Source organism: Microchirus variegatus (assembly GCF_963457635.1).
Source record: "Microchirus variegatus genome assembly, chromosome: 16".
In the NCBI taxonomy this organism is placed as follows: domain Eukaryota; kingdom Metazoa; phylum Chordata; class Actinopteri; order Pleuronectiformes; family Soleidae; genus Microchirus; species Microchirus variegatus.
The window spans coordinates 714,151-739,150 of record NC_139817.1 but is presented as its reverse complement, the minus strand read 5'-3'; the positions used below and the strand labels follow the sequence as shown (position 1 = coordinate 739,150).

Here is a 25,000-nt window from a genome sequence, read left to right as displayed (position 1 = left end):
CTCCTGGTCTCCTCTCTCCTGGTTTTTCTCCTCTCTCCTGGTTTCCTCTCCTCTATCCTCTCTCCTGGTCTCCTCTCTCCTCTCTCCTGGTCTCCTCTCTCCTGGTTTTTCTCCTCTCTCCTGGTTTCCTCTCCTCTATCCTCTCTCCTGGTCTCCTCTCTCCTCTCTCCTCTCCTCTCTCCTGGTTTCCTCTCCTCTATCCTCTCTCCTCTCCTCTCTCCTGGTTTTTCTCCTCTCTCCTGGTCTCCTCTCTCCTGGTCTCCTCTCTCCTGGTCTCCTCTCTCCTCTCTCCTGGTCTCCTCTCTCCTGGTTTTTCTCCTCTCTCCTGGTTTCCTCTCCTCTATCCTCTCTCCTGGTCTCCTCTCTCCTCTCTCCTGGTCTCCTCTCTCCTGGTTTTTCTCCTCTCTCCTGGTTTCCTCTCCTCTATCCTCTCTCCTGGTCTCCTCTCTCCTCTCTCCTCTCCTCTCTCCTGGTTTCCTCTCCTCTATCCTCTCTCCTCTCCTCTCTCCTGGTTTTTCTCCTCTCTCCTGGTTTCCTCTCCTCTCTCCTCTCTCCTGGTCTCCTCTCTCCTGGTCTCCTGGTCTCCTCTCTCCTCTCTCCTGGTTTCCTCTCTCCTGGTTTTTCTCCTCTCTCCTGGTTTCCTCTCCTCTCTCCTCTCTCCTGGTCTCCTCTCTCCTGGTTTTTCTCCTCTCTCCTGGTTTCCTCTCCTCTATCCTCTCTCCTGGTCTCCTCTCTCCTCTCTCCTGGTCTCCTCTCTCCTGGTTTTTCTCCTCTCTCCTGGTTTCCTCTCCTCTATCCTCTCTCCTGGTCTCCTCTCTCCTCTCTCCTCTCCTCTCTCCTGGTTTCCTCTCCTCTATCCTCTCTCCTCTCCTCTCTCCTGGTTTTTCTCCTCTCTCCTGGTCTCCTCTCTCCTGGTCTCCTCTCTCCTGGTCTCCTCTCTCCTCTCTCCTGGTCTCCTCTCTCCTGGTTTTTCTCCTCTCTCCTGGTTTCCTCTCCTCTATCCTCTCTCCTGGTCTCCTCTCTCCTCTCTCCTCTCCTCTCTCCTGGTTTCCTCTCCTCTATCCTCTCTCCTCTCCTCTCTCCTGGTTTTTCTCCTCTCTCCTGGTTTCCTCTCCTCTCTCCTCTCTCCTGGTCTCCTCTCTCCTGGTCTCCTGGTCTCCTCTCTCCTCTCTCCTGGTTTCCTCTCTCCTGGTTTTTCTCCTCTCTCCTGGTCTCCTCTCTCCTGGTTTTTCTCCTCTCTCCTGGTTTCCTCTCCTCTATCCTCTCTCCTCTCTCCTGGTCACCCCTCTCCTCTCCTCTCTCCTGGTTTTTCTCCTCTCTCCTCTCTCCTGGTTTCCTCTCCTCTCTCCTCTCTCCTCTCTCCTCTCTCCTCTTGTTTAACCTCCTAATTTCCCCAAACCAGATTGAATCCATCATTAAAAGAGAGAGTGTGAGAATCTCAGTGTGACTGTTGCTCCGGCTGTCGTTGACCTCTGTGACCTCTGTGACCTCTGTGACCTCTGCGACCTCTGTGACCTCTGCGACCTCTGCGACCTCTGTGACCTCTGTGACCCCTGAGACGAGTGGCCTCTTCCTGTGTTAAATCACTGCAGCATGGACGGAACAGGAAAGAACAACAGAGTTCTCCTCTGCTCGAGCCTCTGATAAGAGTTCCGAGGTGAAAAAAACGAGCAGAGTTAATCTGAGACGACGGACAGTGAAGGCGACGCCACGTCCGTCTGCTGCAGACACTTTTATCTCCAACATGATGTTTTCAATTTCACAGCCTGTGATCACAGATGAGAAGAAGTCGAGCAGCCGCAGGTTCAGTCGCTCGCAGACGTCGTCGCCGCTCAAAGACGACGCCTGCGAGCGACTGGATTTAGAGCTTCAAAAAACACCAGAATCGTTAAGAACAAACTAAATTCATCCCTGTAAACTAAAGGCACAGTAGGGAAGCTTTTTCTGTGCAGTAGTTCATCAATAATCATCATAAAAGCTGAGCTTTTAACGTCAAATAACGTCAAGTCCAAACTGAGAGGGAACTCTGACCAATCACAGACAAGTTGACTCAGAGAGGGCGCCCCCTACAGGCTGTTCTACAAAGCAGCAGCAGCACGTCCACTCCCCAATCCTCACAATAATGGCTCTGAATGTGTTTAATTTACATATGGGTTTTTTTTTTAAATGAAAACCTGAAAAACGAGAACAAACGAGATGTTTAAGTGATGTTTTGAGAAACTCATTATCTTTAGAAACAACTTTCTAAACTGCAAAGAAACTTCTAAAGGACAGAAAGTATTTTTTTAAAGTATGGGGCCCAAAATGGAGCCTTGAGGAACACCGGAATTTAACTTGCAGCTTTAAGAGATTTCAAAACTCTCTGGTTAAGAAGAAGAAATGTGAACAAAGTTGAGCTTTAAATAAAACTACAAAATAGTTCTCTGATATTCAGCTTCTCAGATTAATTAATCTTATAATCTTTAAGTTTAAGTCTGTAACAAAGAAAACAGATTATGTTCGGATTGAGGATAAACTTATTTAAAGAGAAAATAATAGAATAATTTTGTATCTTGAACAAAAAGAGTGTTAGTTAAATATATGGGGCCTAAAATGGAGCCTTGAGGAACACCACACAGTAGCTTTTTAGATGAAGATTCATCAAAATATGAAAGAATTTAAATAAACACACATCATTTACAAAATTTTCCAAATGTTAAACACTGAGCGTGGATCAGTTTCACAGAGTTTTACTCAACCACTCGTCGACATTCCACTCAAACTGGTTTCTGATGCTCTGTTAATGTACACAACACTAAGTCACATTCTTCTGCTGTTTAACGCAATTAACTTCACTGCATTTACATATTTGTGTTGGTATTTTTCTATAATATAAAACTTAATAAAAAATGATCTTTTGTCTTCGCGCTTCAACAAAAATCCCTTTTCCTCAGAGAATATTAGCGTTTAAATCCGTGTCAGACAATAATGTGACACCGAGCGTTTTGTCCCCGAGGCTGTTCAACACACACACACACACACACACACACACACACACACACACACACACACACACACACACACACACACACACACACACACACACACACACACCAATAAAAGGATTTATTAAAGCGTTTCTTCAAAACAACTGTGAGCTGAAAAACAGCTGATAAACATATTAGCGCTGCTGTTTATTAAGAGACGACAAACGTCCAGAAATCACAGAAAAACACGGAAAAACTCACGTTTACGGCAAAATGAAAAAAAGTCTTTCACAGTTTCCACAGAACTTCACAGGTCAGATAACGCTCAGCTAGCCTTCGCTAACGAGTAAGCTAGGTTCATTCAGTAGTTAGCTAAAACAACACTTTTCCAGCTTCCACACAACAAGTCAGAGAGCTAGGTTCCTAACTAGCCAGAAGCCTTCGCTAACTAGTACGCTACGTTCCCCAAACCACACAGCTAGGTTCATTAATTAGTTAGCTAAAACAACACTTTTCCAGTTTCCACAGAACAAGTCAGAGGGCTAGGTTCATTAACTATCAAGCTAGGTTCCTAACTAGCCTGTTGTCTTCACTAACTAATAAGCTAGGTTCCCCAAACCAGCCAGCTTGGTTCATTAATTAGTTAGCTATTTTATAACTAGCAAGACAAGTTTTGAAACACGTTCCAGTTTCCACAGAAGTCGGAGAGCTAGGTTCCTAACTAGCCTGGTGTCTTCACTAGTAGGATTGGAAACACTTTCTGCTTTCTACAGAAATTTGCAAGTCAGATAGTGCTAAGTTCACGAACTAGCAAACCCAGTATGACAAATAATCAACTGCTTTAACTAAGCAGCAAGCTAAATTTAATATCTAGCACACTAGGTTTGATGCCTATCAAGCTAGGTTCACTAACTAGCCAGCAAGCTAGGTTCACGAACTAGCAAGTCAAGTTGGACAACTAACCAGCTGCTTTACCTAGGTAGCAGGCTAAATTTAATATCTAGCACACTAGGTTTGATAGCTATCAAGCTAGGTCCCCTAACTAGCAAGCCAAGTTTGATAACTTACCAGCTGCTTTAACTAAGTAGCAAGCTAAATCTAATATCTAGCACACCAAGTTTGATAGCTATCAAGCTAGGTTCCCTAACTAGCAACATGTCTTCACTTACTAGTAAGTTTGGAGATGCTTTCCAGTTTCAATAGAACTTTGCAAGTCAGATAGTGCTAAGTTCCCTAACTAGCAAACCAAGTTTGATAACTAACCAGCTGCTTTAACTAAGTAGCAAGCTAAATTTAATATCGAGCACACTAGGTTTGACAGCTATCAAGCTAGGCTGCCCTTAACTAGCCAGCCGTGATCATCCACTAGCTAGCCACACGTGATAAACACAGGACCTGATGTTACAGACGCGTGTACGACTTATATTAGTCAAAAGTCCGAACTTTAAGTCAAAAGTGGTACAAATAAAACAAAGACGGAGATATTTATGCGTTTATATTTATATTTCAACATCATTGTTGTTAAAGCTCGTTCAAGATACGTCGCAATTTCCCCGAACCGGACCAAGGTATGCGCTAGGTGAGCTAACGAGCCACGACGCAGCGTTTCAAGGGTAAAGGTGATGCTGCGTCAATGATGCCGTGTGTTTAGCTTTGTTTTCCAGCCATTTATACAAATACAAACACAAACACAAACACAAACATTCACAGCACAAAAAGAAAAAGGAAGTGCACAACCAAAGTTTCCACCTGTGACAGCGGTGATAAAACACGGGCGGCTCTTTTCGCCATAACGTCAAACACCCCGAGTGTAAACAGAGCGACTGTGGCTCTAATGGTTTTACAGCTTCACAGAGTGAAGGCTAAGCTAATCCATTAACTGACAACACGGGCAATTACCTCCCCATCGTGTACAGCAATGCGTGGAAGCAGATGGTCGACAACAGCGTTCCCAGAGATTCATAGACGTAGAAAGACCTTTGGAGTGAGTCGTACAGAGAGCGTGTGTCGTAACCGTTTAATCTGATCGATACATACACGAGAGAAAACATCTGCTCCAAACACACCACGTATGAAAGGAAGGAGATGTTTAACGGACGTGGAGCGACATTCCCTCAGAGCTCGAAGCTTTGGGAATTCTTCTCCTACATCCCGTCATCTTCAGTGGGGAAATCACAGAAAAACTCACGTTTACAGCTAAATGAAAAAAAGTCTTTCACAGTTTCCACAGAACTTCACAGGTCAGATAACGCTCAGCTATCCTTCGCTAACGAGTAAGCTAGGCTCATTCATGAGTTAGCTAAAACAACACTTTTCCAGCTTCCACAGAACCTCACAAGTCAGAGAGCTAGGTTAATTAACCACCAAGCTAGGTTCCTAACTAGCCAGAAGCCATCGCTAACTAATAAGCTAGGTTCCCCAAACCAGCCAGCTCGGTTCATTAATTAGTTAGATATTTTATAACTAGCAAGACAAGTTTTGAAACACATTCCAGTTTCCACAGAAATTTGCAAGTCAGATAGTGCTAAGTTCACGAACTAGCAAACCCAGTATGACAAAAAACCCACTGCTTTAAATAGGTAGCAAGCTAATTTTCATATCTAGCACATTAGGTTTGATAACTATCAAGCTAGGTTCCCCAACTAGCCAGCCAAGTTGGACAACTAACCAGCTGCTTTACCTAGGTAGCAGGCTAAATTTAATATCTAGCACACCAAGTTTGATAGCTATCTAGCTAGGTTCCCTAACTAGCAATGTGTCTTCACTTACTAGTAAGTTTGGAGATGCTTTCCAGTTTCTATAGAACTTTGCAAGTCAGATAGTGCGAAGTTCTCTAACTAGCAAGCCAAGTTTGATAACTAACCATATGCTTTAACTAAGTAGCAAGGCAAATTTAATATGTCACGCACTATGTTTAACAACTATCAAGCTAGGTTCCCCAACTAGCCAGCAAGCTAGGTTCACTAACTAGCAAGCCAAGTTGGACAACTAACCAGCTGCTTTAACTAAGTGGCAAAGCTAATTTCCATATCTAGCATACTAGGTTTGATAACTATCAAGCTAGGTTCACTAGCTAGCAAGCCAAGTTGGACAACTAACCAGCTGCTTTAACTAAGTAGCAAGCTAAATTTAATATCTAGCACACCAGGTTTAATCATTATCAAGCTAGGTTCCTCCCAACTAGCCAGCAAGCTAGGTTCACTAACTAGCAAGCCAAGTTTGATAACTAACCAGCTGCTTTAACTAAGTGGCAAGCTAATTTTCATGTTTAGCAGACTAGGTTTGATACCTATCAAGCTAGGTTCACTTACTAGCCAGCAAGCTAGGTTCACTAACTAACTAACTAACTAACCAGCCAAGTTTTCAGCCTAATGAGCAGAATGAATAAAAAGCTCATGTATGTGCAGCAGCTGTTGTGGTGCAGGAGTGTGAGTCTGTAACACATGAATGACGTCAGTGACTCCACAGGCTCATCAGCCGATCACTGACGATCCAGATGTTTCTCACACTGTCGATGAGTCTCAACGTCTCTGGTCACAAACCACCGCCCCAAAGTCCTCACAAAAACCCTGGACATTTAGACATTTTCACCGTCGTCCACGAGCAACAAACTCGGGCCACAGCACAGATTCAAACCCGGGTTAAACATCGACACAGTCCGGGCTTTAATTCGGCCGATCGTCTCGAACGAAACATCCGTGAACGGAGGCTTCATTTCGCGCAACGTTCTCCAAACGTTAGGGGAACTTCTGTACGCGACGGCCGCTCATTCGACATCCATCACTTTCTTGGGAAGTTGTTCCCCCCGAAAAAACGAGCCATTTCTGGCGCAGCTCACATGCCGAATATTAGACAAGTAGATAATCTGTGTAAAACACCACTCACTCTGTGACACCGTGTGTTTGTCTTTAAACGGTCGTCGATACACGGTTAAATTCGCGGGTTTGGTAAGTGGAGTTTGGTGTGACGTTCCCTAAAACACGGGACAGGTAGCGGGTTGTTTGCTTCATCTTTAAACTCAAATAACGACGTGGTTGGGATTTGATTTCCATGCCGAATATAAGGCACTAACATGCCCGGTGTGAGGCACCGGAAACGGTGTGACACGGTGCACGGGCCGCCTCACCACAACCGATGCATCCCAAAACTTGGAGGTTTTGTCGGTGGAGTTTGGTGCGACACGACACGACACGACAGCCTGGCAATTTAGGGTTTAAAGTCTGTTCTGTTGGTTACGGCCTCGTTAAGGCGCTACTTTCAGCGCCGATTATCACCGGGAAACGTGTCGTTTACAAATCAACACATATTTAGTGAAACGGCGCGTGTGCGTTTTAACAGCGGCGAATAAATCCTTAAATTCGCGGTTTCGTGCGCGCAGTTCGGCGAGACGTTGGCCGTTTGACTCGCCGTTCTCCCACATTATCTTCTACTTGTGCTGATAATTCACATGCCGAATATTAAACAAACACTCATTACGTGTAAACGCACCACGGATTGTGCCACACGGTGCGTGTAGACGTGCACAGCGGTCGATACCATTTTAAATTCGACGTTCTGCGGGTGGAATTTGGCGTGACGATAAAAAAACAACTTTCTCGGGGTTGATAAGAAATCACGTGTGACCTTCGTGAATCTTTTTATATCAGCATTATTTTTGTTGTTGTGGGGAACTTTTTGGGGAGAAAGGGTGAAGCATTCTGGGTAAAAAAAAACAACAACAGCCAAACATTCCTGACAGCGGCGGAAGAAAAGGAAAAGAAACAGAAAAGTGGCGACATTGTCGCCTCTTACCGTGGAATGTTTCCCTGCGGACGCGGCGGTTGTTTCCCTGTGGATTATTCCAAGTAAAACAAAAAAGAAGAAGAAGAAGCAGAAAAGTTCCCACAGTTACATCCTGGTGTTCAATAATAAGAAGCAGAATAAGAAGCAGCAGCAGCAGCAGCTGCTTTTTCACCGCGAACGCAAATTCCCACGAATCCTAAAAGTCGACAAGCGGCTTTTTCTTGCGTGTTCTTTTCCTCTCCACGCCCCGGAAACAGAGGCTCAGGTGGAACACACACACACACACTAACACATGAACACACACACTCCCATATTAACACACGCACACACGGGTCGTCAGCAGCGGTGTGTGTGTGTGTGTGTGCGCGAGTGTGTGATCGCGACAGAAATGAGGAGTGAGAGAGTGAGGAGAGAGTGAGGAGGTGCGTTTCTCCTCCTCAAGCTGAGCACACGAACACCGGATGTGGCTCACACACGGTTTCACAATAAAAGCAGAGAAATGACAAGGGAAACGTTGGGAAAAGTGAGGAAATCGTTCAATATCAATAAGATTTTGTGATTTAAAAAGATTTTTTTTTTATCGTTATTGAAGTCAATGTTTTGTTTTTATCAAACGTGAACGCGACACAATCGCACAGAGGAGGCGATTTCCTGTAAATCTGACTTTATTCTCCAAAGATTAAAAACTCTAACGCTCAGCTAATTTAAAAACACTACAATAGAGAATGATTATTAACAATTATTAAGTTCCTATAAGACATATTTCTTTTCATATTTACAGTGTAAACAAATTAGAACTAAATGTCTGTCACATGCAAAGTATAACGTAATAAAATGTAGATTAACATAAAGTGTAAGCGACATTATTCCGTGCTACTTTACTTTTGTTGGATAATGTCACAATATATTCATACATAATGATCATAATAATAATACTTTATAGTGACACAATTCATAATAAAAATTAATAAATACATAATAAACGTGTAGATTTTTACATTACGTTACATTAAATATGTTTATTTTTGTTTAAACGTCATATTAAGTTGTTTCAATTCCATTCGAAGCTAAAATGCAAATAAAACTAAATCCACTTCCTGTTGATTTCCTTCTATTTTGAGCAGTTTTTGATCTTGAATTTGTTTCAAAACGTTTTATAATAAACTTTGACTCAATGTGAATGAAAAAAATATCAAAGGGTTTCTGTTTGAGACATACTTTTATTTTGAAAAGCGTGAGAGCGGAAGCGCTCGCGTCCCTTGTTTGTGTTTGACGCTGAAAACTGAAACTCGGTTTCTTGGGATTAAATTAAAGATTATTAAAGACAAATCCAGCAGGTCTTTAAAAAAACAACTGAGTCGGGATTTTTTCTACAAAAATGTTTCTTTAACCGGGAAAAAAATCCAGACTTTATTAAAAAGGATTGATTTAAAGAGGAAATAATCCAGTGATATTCCCTGCAGACTGGGATTAGAGTCACGTTTGTTGTTGCAGATGTTTGAGGTGGTTTTTCTGTCGCTGTCGCGCTCCGTTAGCGTGAAAACGTGGAAACGTCCTCCGACGCTAACTCAAGCGAAACAATGGGACGCTTTGTTTGTGGAGAATTCTTAGTCTGAGAAATAATCCCAGACTCTGAGCTGAAGCTTTTGTTTCATTAATCTGTTCAATGTTACAGCGAGTGACGCTGCAGCTGTGTGTGTGTGTGTGTGTGTGTGTGTGGAGGTCAAAGGTCAGGAGCAGGGAATGAAGCTTTGATAGAAACCCCATTTGTTCCGTTTCCGAGTCGTGACCTTTTCGCCGCTTTTATTCTGGTAAACAGGAAGTCGTTTTGTTTACTCTGCGTCCGCTTTGTGTTGTTTTGGTTTTTTTAAATAGTTCCGACGCGTTTTTGTTATGCCAGGAATTCTCGCGCTGCGACGCGCGGGAGTAAATAAACGAGGGAACGATGAGATTATAGAAAGTAAAATAAACAAAGACGCTTTAATGAGGAGACAAAAACAGGAAGTGAATGTTAACCAGACACAAACATCGCATTCAAATAACGATCACGACGGCAAATCTCTTCGTATACAAAGTGTTTACGTTGGGTTCTGTGTGAACGAACCCTAGGAATCATGGGAAATGTAGTTAAATACAGGCTGCAGCTTTAATATACATTTAAACTTTAATTAAAATGTGTGTGTGTGTGTGTGTGTGTTCTATGGGACGTCCATTTTTATTCCCACTGAGACAAGAGTGCGTGTTCAAGGTTCCCACACACACACACACACACACACACACACACACACACACACACACACACACACGTATCTGGTCAGCACTTCTGGTCAGAAATACTGCGAGGAGTGAAAGTGTGTGTGTGTGTGTGTGTGTGTGTGTGTGTGTGTCCTGCTGATCAAACAGTGTTCTGGTGTCTTCAGGGCTGACTGCTTCACTAAGTGACCACAGGAATGTCCAGTGTGTGTGCGTGTGTGTGTGTGTGTGTGTGTGTGTGTGTGCGTGCGCGTGTCTCTCTCTCCTTGAATCAAAGCCTGACGTTGACCTCTGACCTCTGACCTCCCTGCGTCTGGTCACCTCTCCACATGTGTCTCGTACATGGGTCAAACGCTCTGGCTAACGCAAGCTAACAAAAGCTAACAACAACAACAACAACAACAGTTGCACCTGAATTCTCACGTCGTGTTAACATCGGAATTCCGCGGTCGGAACGTTGACCGACACATTCCTGAGAAGTTGTATTTTTTTGTTAAATTAAATAAAAAAAAGTAATTTCAAAGGAAATGTAAGTGATTTTTTTATAAATATATTTATAATATAAACAGACAAAGTTACCTTTAAATTAGCAACTGTTGTTAGCAAACTTGAATTAGCCACTACTGTTAGCTAGTTTGAATTAGCCACTGTTGTTAGCTAGTTTGAATTCACCACTGTTGTTAGATAGTTTGAAATAAGCACTGTTGTTAGCTAGTTTGAATTAGCCACTGCTGTCGGCTAGTTTGAATTAGCCACTGTTGTTAGTTAGGTTGAATTAGCCACTGTTGTTAGCTAGTTTGAATTAGCCACTGCTGTCAGCTAGTTTGAATTAGCCACTGTTGCTAGCTAGTTTGAATTAAGCACTGTTGTTAGCTAGTTTGAATTCACCACTGTTGTTAGCTAGTTTGAATTAAGCACTGTTGTTAGCTAGTTTGCATTAGCCACTGTTGTTAGCTAGTTTGAATTAGCCACTGTTGTTAGCTAGTTTGAATTAAGCACTGTTGTTAGCTAGTTTGAATTCACCACTGTTGTTAGCTAGTTTGAATTAACCACTGTTGTTAGCTAGTTTGGATTAGCCACTGTTGTTAGCTAGTTTGAATTAACCACTGCAGTTAGCTAGTTTGAATTAAGCACTGTTGTTAGCTAGTTTGAATTAGCCACTGTTGTTAGCTAGTTTGAATTCACCACTGTTGTTAGCCCGTTTGAATTAAGCACTGTTGTTAGCTAGTTTGGATTAGCCACTGTTGTTAGCTGTTGTTGATGCTAAATGAAGTAAACAGTATTTGAATCGTTATCAAAGCTAAAACACAAACACAACAGTGTGAGACGGAATTAAATTAAACTTGTTTACGACCAGATTTGAAAGTGATTTAAATGTTTAATGTGTTTGTACTTTAAAGACGCGACATTATCTCCGTGTGGTGAGAATATGAACTGTTGAATATTTCACACACACAGTTTTTTTTAAATGTGGCGGCGGCACATTCCGACCATCACCACAGCGCGGAATCTTCCTTTATTGTTTCCTGGAAATGATTCAATTTAAAAGCAGCTTCAGTCTCTAATGTAAACACTTTGGTTTTTATAATGATGAGAATTTTTTATTGGCTCAAAAACACAGCGAGGGATCGAAATGGAACATGAACCCACTCTGAGATTGACAGCTGTGTGTGTGTGTGAGTGTGATGAGATGTCAGACGTGAATGATTTATGAGAATGTAAATGAGGTTGTTAAACTGTTGAAGGACACACACACACACACACACACACACACACACACACACACACACACACACACACACACAGTTTTCACTGCTAAAATGTTTAAACATTTCTCTGAGAATGAAAAAGACCAGCCATTTTATTATTATTATTTATTTTTTTTTTATTTATTTTTTTTTATTTCAACATGCAGTAAATTGTAAATAGCTGCCAGATATTGAAAGAAAAAAAAAAAATTCTGGCCTTTTCATGGTGAAAATAAGCAAAGTCGGGGAAAAAAGGCGCAATTTTCAAACACAGAGTGACGACAAAGAAGAAAATAAAGCGGTAACACAATAATATTTGATGCCAAAGACGACACAACTGTCTTCATAAAGTCAACTTCCTCAATCTAAAGTCATATTTTCACCTCCATCACCACCAAACTCACTAGAGGATCACCTGAACAATAAATTGGGACATTATTAACAACAACAGAATACTAAATAATATTGGTATTTGTGTGTGTGTGTGTGTGTGTGTTCACCATCATGAGTGCCTGAGGCCATGAATACAGAGGGCTTGACCTCCTCGTCCTCAGTTGCGATGGTGACATCGAATTCACAGCCGAACACAGTGTTGCTGCTCAAATCATTGAGTCTTTGCGCTTCCTAAAAAAAAGGGTTTTGAATTGAAGAAGTTGTTAAGAGAACAGCTGACGGTGAAGAGACGGAGCAGAGAAACATCAAAGACATGGAGCGGAACGGTGGCATCGAGCAACAAACATGAGAAGAAATCAGTGGAGTTTTTGGTTCATCAGCAGGTTGATAATGATGGAGGATTAGGACTAAAGTGAAGAATTATCTTTGTAATCTTTAGGGAATAAAGTGGTCATTTTATGAGAAAAAAAGAAGTCATTTTGTTTTTATTAACAATAATAATAATAATAATAATAATAACTAGAGGGGTGATAGTCGACAACTACTAATGCTCCACGCTGAGACCATGCGCCCACATTTTTATGCCAATTTTAAAGAAAAATTTGCCCCGAGATTACAATAAAACACAACGTTCTCAGCAGTGACTGAACTGTTTGTTTAGAACCGTCAGGCTTCATAAACAAGGTAATGACGCAGATACACACTAAAAAAAACAGCGATAATAGGAACTTCCGGTCTAGTTCTGCTTTAAGATGAAATTTGCTGTGGAAAAGCAACATGATGTGGAAATATAGATTACAGATAGCGATGTGTGTGGGTCACGAATGATCCAGCTGAGAGCCGGATCTTTGACGTGAACAAGGGCAGCTGCTTTCTTTTCTTTTCCTCTACTTTGTTCGCTGAAAAGCTGCAAGTGATCGGTCAAGATGTGCGAATGCATCTGCATGTCCACACTGAGCAGAAGAGGGAGGGGGTTAAAGACACACACGGGATGGAGGGAGACTTATTTTATTTCTAAAAGCAGACAGCGCTCATTACAGTGCAAAATTACAGTGCGGCTCTTTTATTTTGAAAAGACCCGCAGCCGCAAAGTACATTACGTTCATCTGCGCAACATCAAAGCCCGTGATATCAGAAAATAACCAGTAATATCAGCACGATAACACAATAAGTGTTGAGGGATACAGAGCGAGACTGAACACAAACAGACCGCTGGACGCTGCTGTTGTCTGCAGTTATAAAACCAATCAACGATTGTTAGACTAAAACATTGAAATACGCTAATAATTCTGATGTTCTTACTCAAAAAACGGACGGAGCAACCTTAGCTTAGCGACAACAACCCACTGGGCTGGACTAAACCAAAATAGTGGAAAACAAGGGGGGTGTTCGCTGAAAACGCCGTTACCTGTAAAAACACTCGTGCTCTAAAACACCCCTGTTAGCACGTGGTTCTTTCCTCCTAATGAAATTCACCATAAAAAAATAAAAGAATTAAAAAAAAAAAATGAGTCGACCAATCGACTTTGACTTTACAAGCCTACAAAACTCATTACTGAGTAAACTTTCATCATTTGTATAAAAATGATATGACATCAAGAGCTTCAAAAGTGCAGCAGTGGACTGGCATGGATGGAACCTGCTTATGTAGCCAGTCGTATATAAAATAAGATAAAAGTATATAATAAAGCAGTGTTTCCCAACCCTGGTCCTCAGGGAAAACACTACCCTGCATGTTTTACATGTTGTCCTGCTCCAACAACACCTGATTCAGCTGAACAGCTCGTCATCGAGCTCTGCAGAAGCCTGACGACGAGCTGTTCAGCTGAATCAGGTGTTGTTGGAGCATCTAACGCTGGCTTTACACGGCAACGCTCCCGCGTGAAACCGACAAAATGTATTTTATCAGATGTGCCTTTCGTGTAGACGGCGACGGCGTTTTTGGGGGCTTTAAAAACGCCAAAAAAATGAAGCCACCCTCCAGAGTGGAACTCCGCTGTGGCGTTCCCCGTCTAAAGGGTTGAAAACAATAAAGTGTTCTCTGAGCTGCTCATGCTGGATATCCTCCTGTACGTGTTGACGTCAGATCCATGTGCAGCACAGACAAACAACAACAAACGTGGGATTATAACCCACCAGTCGCACATTCAAGTCGCCTTTAGCTGCTCTGATACTGATCCAGGAGTCATTTCAGCAATTACGCCCAGTTAATGTTTTGGTTTTCGACTGTGGGCGACTCGGCGCTACTACAGGGAAGTAGAAGGACGTTTCGGCGCATGCGCGCGCTCCTGCTGTTGTTGTGTGACAGTGCTAACACAGCGCCACCTAGCCACCTGGCACGCAAACTACATCAAATTTAAAAACACATTCAAAATAGAACGCCACAGCGGAGTTCCACTCTGGAGGGTGGCTTCATTTTTTTGGCGTTTTTAAAGCCCCCAAAAACGCCGTCGCCGTCTACACGAAAGGCACATCTAATAAAATACATTTTGTCGGTTTCACGCGGGAGCGTTGCCGTGTAAAGCCAGCGTTAGATGCTCCAACAACACACGTGATTCAGCTGAACAGCTCGTCGTCAGGCTTCTGCAGAGCTCGATGACGAGCTGTTCAGCTGAATCAGGTGTTGTTGGAGCAGGACAACATGTAAAACATGCAGGGTAGTGTTTTCCCTGAGGACCAGGGTTGGGAAACACTGCTTTATTATATACTTTTATCTTATTTTATATACGACTGGCTACATAAGCAGGTTCCATCCATGCCAGTCCACTGCTGCACTTTTGAAGCTCTTGATGTCATATCATTTTTATACAAATGATGAAAGTTTACTCGGTAATGAGTTTTGTAGGGTTGTAAAGTCAAAGTCTATTGGTCGACTCATTTTTTTTTTTAAATTCTTTTATTTTTTTATGGTGAATTTCATTAGGAGGAAAGAACCACGTGCTAACAGGGGTGTTTTAGAGCACGAGTGTTTTTACAGGTAACAGCGTTTTCAGCGAAAACCCCCCTTGTTTTCCACTATTTTGGTTTAGTCCAGCCCAGTGGGTTGTTGTCGCTAAGCTAAGGTTGCTCCGTCCGTTTTTTGAGTAAGAACATCAGAATTATTAGCGTATTTCAATGTTTTAGTCTAATAATCGTTGATTGGTTTTATAACTGCAGACAACAGCAGCGTCCAGCGGTCTGTTTGTGTTCAGTCTCGCTCTGTATCCCTCAACACTTATTGTGTTATTGTGCTGATATTACTAGTTATTTTCTGATATCACGGGCTTTGATGTTGCGCAGATGAACGTAATGTACTTTGCGGCTGCGGGTCTTTTCAAAATAAAAGAGCCGCACTCGCAAAGTACCGCCCCGTCGCTTAGTCGATTTTTGGTCGAAATTTCAGGGCTTTAGTCGACCAAGAGTTTCTTTGGTTGGTTACAGCCCTAGAGTTTTGCACTGTAATGAGCGCTGTCTGCTTTTAGAAATAAAATAAGTCTCCCTCCATCCCGTGTGTGTCTTTAACCCCCTCCCTCTTCTGCTCAGTGTGGACATGCAGATGCATTCGCACATCTTGACCGATCACTTGCAGCTTTTCAGTGAACAAAGTAGAGGAAAAGAAAAGAAAGCAGCTGCCCTTGTTCACGTCAAAGATCCGGCTCTCAGCTGGATCATTCGTGTCACATTCAAAATAAAACGCTCAAGCCTAAAACAGTGAGGACCAGGGTTGGGAAACACTGTAATAAAGTGCACATTGAGCAGATCACTGATTTTTTGATCACAGCCTCTCTTTCAAACATAAAACAAGAGAAAAAAATAACCATCTAGCAGTTACTTGTAGAGCGCCGCTTCCAAGTGTCTGCACGGTTTTTCACATAGTACTTCACAGCATCCCAGCTCTTACCTTTGAGTGGAGATGCTTGGATACACTGAAGACACTGTGCTTTAGCAGGAAACTTGCCACTCTTAATGCTGTGCATCAGCGTCTGTTCCACAGCTTGGACTTCTTCCTTGGTCCACAGCTTCCTCTGCTTTCTTGATGACTCTATAAAAAATAAAACAAGATAGAATAAAAGTTGAAGTTGCATTATGTAATAAATCATTAAAACCCTCCTAATGTGTCACAGAGACTCAGGAATAATGTTCATATAACAAACAGACCAACAACAACAACAGTACAGACGTTTATTGTTTACTTTTAAGCTTAACCAATAAATGATATAGGAAAAGTACTAGTATTACTAGAAGTTGATCATTAAAAACATATGAAGTGTGTATTATTACACCCACTGAAACAGGTCCCTCTTTCCACCATCATTTATCCCTTCTTTCCTTCCTTGACCCACTATGTTCCCTTTCACCACCTTTTTCTTACTTATTTGCTGCCGAAAGTGTCCGTAGATTTCGTCAACGTTTTTGTCAAATCAACGTTAATATTTTTATTGACTTCATTTCTCGTTTGCGTGGAAATGATCACTACAGCAGTAAACGTTTAAACCTTGAAACTGAAGCTTTTCCTGCCAACATGGCGAAGTCGCCCCCCCCTTGTGGACGTTTGTGAGAGCACAGGTTTCAGACGCTAGCGTCGTTCATTTTTCCTTTATTCCTGCCATCACGGCGAACTGTAGGATGTAAGATGAAAAAAAATCAAGTGAGAATTTTTTTTTTTTTTCTTACACACTTCAATACAAAACACTGGCGTCGCCCCCTAGTGGACATTTGTGAGATCACTGGTTTCAGACACTAGCATCGTTCATTTTTCCTGCCAACATGGCGAAACTGTAGAGAGAGAAAAGCTGAAAACACGAAAATGTTTACTGACGTTAAAGTATATTTGTTTTTCGTACAAATTTAAATACAAAACAGTGGAGTCGCCCCCTTTTGGACATTGAGGAGAGCACAGGTTTCAGACACTAGCGTTATTAATTTTTTGTTTGTCCTGCCAACATGGCGAATTCTAGAATACGAGCTGACACTCGTGATTAACTTCTAAGGAAAATGTTTAAAGACTTTAAAATAAGATTTGTTTTTCTTACAAATCTACATACAAAACACTGGAGTTGCCCCCTTGTGGACATTTGTGATAGCACAGGTTTCAGACACTAGCATGGTTCATTTTTCCTGCCAACTTGGCAAATTGTAGAAATCAAACTATAATTAGTGATAAACTTCTCAGGAAAATGTTTACTGGTGTTAAAAATAGATTTGTTTTTTGTACAAATTTAAATTCAAAACACTGGAGTCGCCCCCTGGTGGACATTTAAGACAGCACAGGTTTCAGACACTGGCATCATTAATTTTTCGTTTTTCCTGCCAACATGGCGAATTTTTTGATCAACTTGTCAGGAAAATGTTTACTGACATTTTCGGTAAGTCCCCCTAGTGGACATTCGTGAGAAGCTGTTTTTTTCGGCTCGGCTTCCTGCAGACGAGGCAGCAAAATGAGACGCGCAGCATCCTGACTTTGAGCGAGGAATTAACGTAGACATTTTTACGCCGTCCGGCGTTGATGTGGCGACGCGGTGAGGGTGAATTTCTCTGTGCTGCTGTGTAATAAAATCCCCGAGGGAGAAGTTTGCACTTGACTGAACCTCCAGTGCGACGCTGCCCGGCTCATATCTAAGGTTAGATATTGAGCTCATACATCATCGCACCAGTTTACAGTCCATCGATCTCACTCACGGACCGAAAATGGAAAAAGAAACTTAAGAAAAAGGTGTCAGACACACGGAGGTGAACCGAGCCGGCGTTTTATAATCTGACTTTCACGCGTCATCTTCACATTGTGAAAAACGCTGCTTTAAAATGTCTCATAAACGCTGAAAAGAGGTGAAGAAATAATCTTGTTTTAGCCCAAACGGATAAAAAGGTGTCAAATATCTTCACGTGTTTATAGATACAAACAAAGTCAATATTAAATGAAGTGGATTTTGCTGACGTTCCATTTTTCCGCTTCACTCCGAAGTGAGTATTGATCGCAGAGAATCATAAACACACACACACACACACACTGTGGTTCGTCTTCAGTGCAATTATAGCAGAAACAAATGAAGTGATTCCTGGCGTCTATTAAGGAGCAGATAGAAAAAACCTGGGCGTACGTCGATGGCAGACTTGTTAACATGGCGGCGCGTGTGTCAGGACGCATTAATCGCTGTCAGCGCTCGATAATAATCTCAGAAGAAGAAGAAGAAGAAGCTGCTATGAAGACGCTCGTCACTTACGCTCGTAAATACACAGCAAAACATTGCTGTGTATTTACCTTGAGTTTTTCGCCATGTTGGCAGGAAAAGCTTAACCTGTGCTCTCCTAAATGTCCACCAGGAGGCGACTCCAGTGTTTTGTATTGAAGCGTGTAAGAAAAAAAATCTACTTCTCACTTGGTTTTTAACATCACTTCTTCTTGTCACATGACTCCGTTTGTTTACTCCGCCATGTTGGCAGGAAAAGCTAAATGAGTGTCTGCAACCTGCGTTCTCCTAAATGTCCACCAGGGGGCGACTCCAGTGTTTTGTATCGAAGTCTGTAAGAAAAAAAAACCTACTTCTCACTTGATTTTTAACGTCAAAACTTAAAATAAAAAACGTTTGTTTTTACGCCGCCATGTTGGCAGGAAAAGCTTCAGCAACAATGAACGACGCTAGCGTCAGTTTCAAGATTTTGGCGTTAATTCTGTTGATAAATAGTATGAAAGGCAACGACCCTTTTTCACGACTGCGTCTGTAACCTGTGCTCTCATAAATGTCCACCAGGGGGCGACTCCAGTGTTTTGTATTGAAGTCTGATTTTTAACGTCAAAACTTAAAATAAAAAAACGTTTGATTGAGCCGCCATGTTGCCAGGAAAAGCTTCACTTTCAAGATTTAAATTTGATTTAATTTTGTTGATGAAAACTATGAACGATCAGCGACATTTCTGGACTAAACTAAACAACACACACACACGCACACGAGATCAAATCTACGTACAGTATCTTTAAGGTGGTCTCCGCTCAGAGTCAAAGTTTTTGCTGCCTTTCACAGTAAAAGTCCCAGTTTCCTATTAAATATGTGCACATATTTAAAAACCCTCTGAGCTCAGAATCTAAAGCATGAGCAGCTTCAAACGTCAGCTCCAGCGTCTGATCGCCGATGTCGGTCCAAACCCTCGCTCATTAAAGAAGTCGCCAATTATTTCATCGCCTGAGTCGACTCTCTGTTCTGTTCTGTTCTGTTCTGACGCGGAAACGTTCAAATATTCAGCTGCTCCTGTGACAGGAGGAGCCGAGCGACGACGACAAACACCAACACGCCTGTCGTCCATCACGCTAAATCACGACAAATCGGCCTTTGTTCGCGACGAGCCGAGCCGCGACCTTGACTCTGACTCTGAGGACGTTTGTCTTCTTCTTCTTCTGTGGTCGTATAATGAGATGTTTCAGGTGGAGGATTAACACGGAAACAAGGCCGGCAGAAACACAGCGATTAAAGCAGTGTGTACACACACACACGCACGCACACGCGCACGCACACACACACACACACACACAGTGTTGGTGGCAGTAATCAGAGAGCAGTGTGTTTTTCTCACCGCTGTAATTCATCAAAGTGACGGCTGCCAATGAGTGTGAGCCAGTGAGAGAGCAGAGGATAATCAATCATCAATCTACCTGCTCTGTGTCTGTCACACACACACACACACACACACACACACACACACACACACACACACACACACACACACACACACACACACACACACACACACGCCAGGTCCAGGTCCGCGTGTGGAGCAAGGCACTAACACAGGGTCAGGGTTGCAGGTTCACTTCCCTGATCTAAATAATGATGCGGCTGTGATAATTGATTATTGTCACTGACAGGAAACACTCGTGTGTCTTTAAAGGAACAATGTCGCACTCTGTTTTGTGAAATAAACGATATAAAAAATAACTTTTCAAAGCTACCGTGACATTCACACTTTCATTTTAGTCGCCATTTCACACCCATTCACACACCGTCTTGCCCAAGGACACATTAGCATGTAAACTAGCTCTTAATATAAAGCGTATAAAACCTCTATCGCAATGAAATTAGCTTATTTTAACCCACCGAGTCCAACTTGAGGAAAGTAACTGACAGTAAGTGACATTCATGGCTAACTGCTATGCTAACACCCAAAATACAAATGCACGCCTTAACGTTTGCGTCAGAAATGACACCAAAATTTGCATTGACTAAAGATGAAATTAGCATCCGATTACGTTCCCACTGAAGCTAATCAGATCATATTGCTGAGTCATCTGACCCTGGAGTGATTGCTGACTAAGCACTTTCCACACCGGTAATGTATTTTAGCATTAGCAAGTGTTGAATTAATCCATGTCACTACGTAGTTCCTGACGGCTGTCACCTTTAAACTGAAATTGTAACGCAGGAACGTAAAGCTCACGTTGGAACTGTGTTAAGTGATTAAGTACAGTCCCCTTAGAGTCCAGCAGAGGGCGCACGTGAGGAGTCCTACGTTCCTGATCACATTGACAGTTGGGTTAGTTTGTCTTAAAAGTAACATGATTATATTTGAGGTCAAAGCTGTCGGAGCGTCCTCCTGTTGTCAGTATTGTATGTTATGAAAACGCTTAGAAACTTTGGAAAGATTGAAATTGTTTATAAAGAAAACTGCGATATTTGTGTTTCAGTTTAATTGAGCGATTTACGGCTCATTACGGATTCATTCAAACTTTATTTCACAGTTTATTAAACGGTACAATAGCGACAACTGTGAAAATAAACCGACCCTGAACACGTTCACCTTTTCATTTAACGGATAATAAAAGCGAATACTTATGAATAAAATAGACACAAGAACGAGAAACGTCCCCAGTTTCTTTTTTTTTTATCTCAGAAAGCTAAGAAATCAGCGATGGTTGTCAGAAATCACTTTAATACTTAATCATCTCACATAAGAGAAAGTGCAGTTCCATGTTTTTGATTTGATTGATTCTGTCACAGAGAATAAAAGTGTTTTTTTAATCATAAATATGGAGTGATTCTCACTATTCACACAAGGCCATAACTTCATTTAAACCTGAAGCTGCTAACGCATATTCATATTACATATATATATATATATATATATATATATATATACATACATATACTGTATAAACAGCTTTGTGACACTGAGGTTTAATTAATTTAGTATAAAAGTGAAACCATGAGTGAAAACGGTTCCCTCGTCCTTGACGAACATCGACCTGAACTAAACCACGTGAAAACTCGAGGTCCTGTTTTCTTTCCTCTTTTTCTGTTCACTGCTGAAAGACGAGAAGCTCTCGCTCAGCAAATGTTTCCCACACAAACCAATAACTTTGACTATTTTATTACACTGTGTGTGTGTGTGTGTGTGTGTGTGTGTGTGTGTGTGTGTGTGTGTGTGTGTGTTATCTGTGACCCGTCCTTTAAAGTGTGGAGGATAAAAACAGCCGAGGCCATTCATCAAAAGCAAAGTGTTTGTCTTTAACGGACACTCTTAAAGCACGACGGCGTTGGTTTGTTTGTTTAAAACGGACATTTCTCATTTATCACGTACACTGAAGCGTTTTTATTAACTTTACATGAACAAAACAACCCCCAGAAAATGTGAATTGAATGTAAAAAAGTATAATTTATGAACGTGGAGCTGGGAATAAATCACTTTAAACGTCAGATATTCTGTGATTAAATTTCACAAACTGTCAATTAACACAACTTTATCTCCTTAAATCTTCATTAATCACATAAATAGAGTTCTAACGTGAGCTTTACGTCCTACGTTACGATTTCAGATGAAAGGAACTACGTAGTGACATGGATTCATTTGACACTTGCTAATGCTACTGCTAATGCTAAAATGCATTACCAGTGTGAAAAGTAGAGCTGTCAAACGGGACAATATATTTAATCTTTCTGATCTTCATTAATGTTCAGAATTATAGCGGTCATTTACTTTTTTATTTTTATTTTTTTAAATATACCTCAGCCGAACATGATGTAGCATCTTTAGATATCAACATGCTAGCTAGCTTGCTTGACACTAACCTCTAATTGACCAGGTTTTGAAATCTGTAAATTCTTTTAAAATCTTTGTTTACGTACAGAATCATAACTGTCACTGATGCTTTTTACCTCCGCTAGCTAGCTTGCTGCTTTATGCCACTTTATTAGGTACACCTGCTTATTGTCTTGTTAAATATCTCATAAAATATTCACAACATTATGTCAATAGATAAATATGATTTTGTTGTCCCAAAACATGACAGTTTAAAAAATATATACATTAAGATAATTCTCATCTAATTACATCTAAACACATTTAAAGTACATTTTAACACTTTTTTCTCTAATGTTTACGATAAAATAAATCCAGTGAGCAGCAGTTTCTCCTGTGTATATAATTAAGTGGTACTTATTGTCATTCCAGGGTTTTATATTATGAGAACAGTATGTGGTCGGCGTTCAGATTAAAAAGATTAAACTCCTGGTGTATATCGCCCTCTAGTGTCCATCACATGAAACAGGGAAAAGAATACTATATTCCTGAACTCACAGTGCATTTAAAAACAAAAGTAACTGAATTACTATTTAAGCATGTACTGAAATATTCTGTTTTGTCCACAAACCAAAATAATTCAGTTTTAAGGATTTATTTGTTTTATGGAGCAAAGAAAACAGAAAATATTCACATTTAAGAGACTGAAAAAATCACAGGAACTACTTTGAATTATTAAATAAACACTCAAGCTGAATAATCGATTATCAAAGTCGTTAAAACAGTAAGTTTATGTTGTGTTTATACTTAATTATAATTTTTATTTTGACTTATTCATACTTTAGTTGCCTTGTTCTGAATTAAATTAGCCCCTGAGGACAAATAAAGTAACTGCACACGTCAATATGAAGATGAATTATTTGTTTTTATGACTAAAATAAATGATTGTTTACTGTTAATATTGGGCTACATTTGTCTGCTGATGTAAATTATCTATGGACATGGAAAACAAAGCAGTGATGTCATTTGTTGACGGTCCCTGACTGAACACCCAACACCAAACTGACTTCATGAATCAAACCCAACCGTTTTTTGTTTGTTTTATAAAAAACATCAACCTAGCGAAGTAAATAAATAACTGAATGTGTAAATAAATAAACAAAAATTAAAACATGCAGCAAATATTCGCGTTAACAACGACACCTGGCGGAGTCAACCCACTTCTTTACATATTAATAAAACTCTTCATAAACTATGAATAAATAACGAGAAACGTTTCACACAAACATAAAACAGCCGTGGAGCGAAACTCACCTTAATTCCAAATGTTTCGCTGTGATTTTCTCCGCCATAATTCCTTAATTTCACTGAAAAATCACGAAACGTTTGTAGCTTCTGTAGCTAGCATGCTACCACTCCCGCACCTGTTGGAAATCAAGATGGCGGCCGGAAGTGACATCACTCTTTTATGGGTTTTTGTTGCCATCAAAACTAAACGTTTTCATTTACGAACAAACATTAAATAACAGAGAAAATGAGCGTGAACACATTCGTCTTTTATTAAAATACTTTTATAATCAGCTCATTAAACCCATACATACCATTTAAATGTATGTAATACACACATACATGAGTAATACTTTGTAGGACTGTTAGCCCGTTAGCTTAGCTTCTCAAGTATTCCCCCCATAAAGAACTTTACAATCTTTTCAAGCTTTACATTATTAATTATTTCAGTTCTGCTTCTTTCTCTTCTGCAGTTTGTTGTAAAAGAAAAAAATTACAGTAAATCGAAAAATTAATAATTAATACAAATATGAAAAGAAAACCCATAATCAACAAAAGCAGTTTAATTTGACTCTTAACCATATTTTAAAATACAGCTGAACAATAAGATGTTTACTGTATTTATTTAATTACTCTGTGAAAAGTAACACAAATTAAATATTATATCAATTTCCCCAAAGATTTCAAAATAAAAGGCCACTACCTTTAATACTTTATCAAAATATAAGATTTTTGGCTCTTTTTTATATATATATTTATATATATATATATATATATATATAAAATATTTTGTGCGGATGATTTAACAGAAAATTAAGTTAAAGTGACAAAACGAACACTGTTGATCAAAGTCAAAGTTTCCCATTTAAAGGATTATTTAACACATTTACACCAAATAAAGCAGCGTTTTTTTCATTAATACCATTGTGTTACACACATAAATCCCCTCGTTATTATAATACACCGTGTTTTCGCGAATCATCCTCATCCTCACAGGTGTTTGACTGCAGCGCCCCCGTGTGGCCGGTGGTCAGTCGTGCGCCCTCTCGCTGCTGTGGCTCCACACAGGTTTGCGTTTCTCGATGAAGGCTCGGATTCCTTCCTGTCCGTCTCTCAGCGACAGGTTTTCCACCATGACGCCGGAGGCCGTGGCGTACGCCGCGTCCCGACCCTGAGACATTTGTCTGGGGTTTTTTAAACGTAACAAAGAAACACAGATTTTAGAAGTTAAACTGATACATTTTCGTCACAAATAAAGCGTATAAAACTTCTATGAAACAATGAAAATTAGCTTATTTTTAACCCACTGAAAAAAGAAATATCAAGTCTTGAGAAAAGTAAGACGTTCATGGCTAAAGGCTATGCTAACACCCAAAATACGGACGTACGTGTTAACGTTTGCGCCAAATATGACGGCGGGGAAATTTGCATCAATCAGAAATAAAGAAGACGAAAGAAGAAGTTAGCATCCGAGCTTTACGTTCCCACTGAAGCTAATCAGATTAAATTGCTGAGTCATCTGACCTTGGAGCGAATGCAATAGCTTAACGCGCGTTAACGCATTACACGCTTCCATGACGACTGACG

At 40.8% G+C, this 25,000-nt stretch overlaps 2 protein-coding genes across 2 annotated transcripts in view; both read right to left on the bottom strand.

The window, feature by feature from the left end:
* The window catches only part of LOC310938617 (plexin-B2-like), an 88,588-nt gene extending 80,793 nt beyond the window's left edge, over window positions 1-7,795 (bottom strand). The window contains exon 1 of the mRNA XM_083903156.1: window positions 7,758-7,795. The gene's annotated coding sequence lies outside the window, so the exon portion shown is untranslated. The remainder of the gene's footprint in view (window positions 1-7,757) is intronic.
* A 15,878-nt stretch (window positions 7,796-23,673) lies between these two features.
* echdc3 (enoyl CoA hydratase domain containing 3) overlaps window positions 23,674-25,000 on the bottom strand; it is a 5,512-nt gene continuing 4,185 nt past the window's right edge. The window contains exon 6 of the mRNA XM_083902660.1: window positions 23,674-24,597. Coding sequence (XP_083758786.1) covers window positions 24,444-24,597 — 154 coding nt within the window. The 3' untranslated portion in view covers window positions 23,674-24,443. The remainder of the gene's footprint in view (window positions 24,598-25,000) is intronic.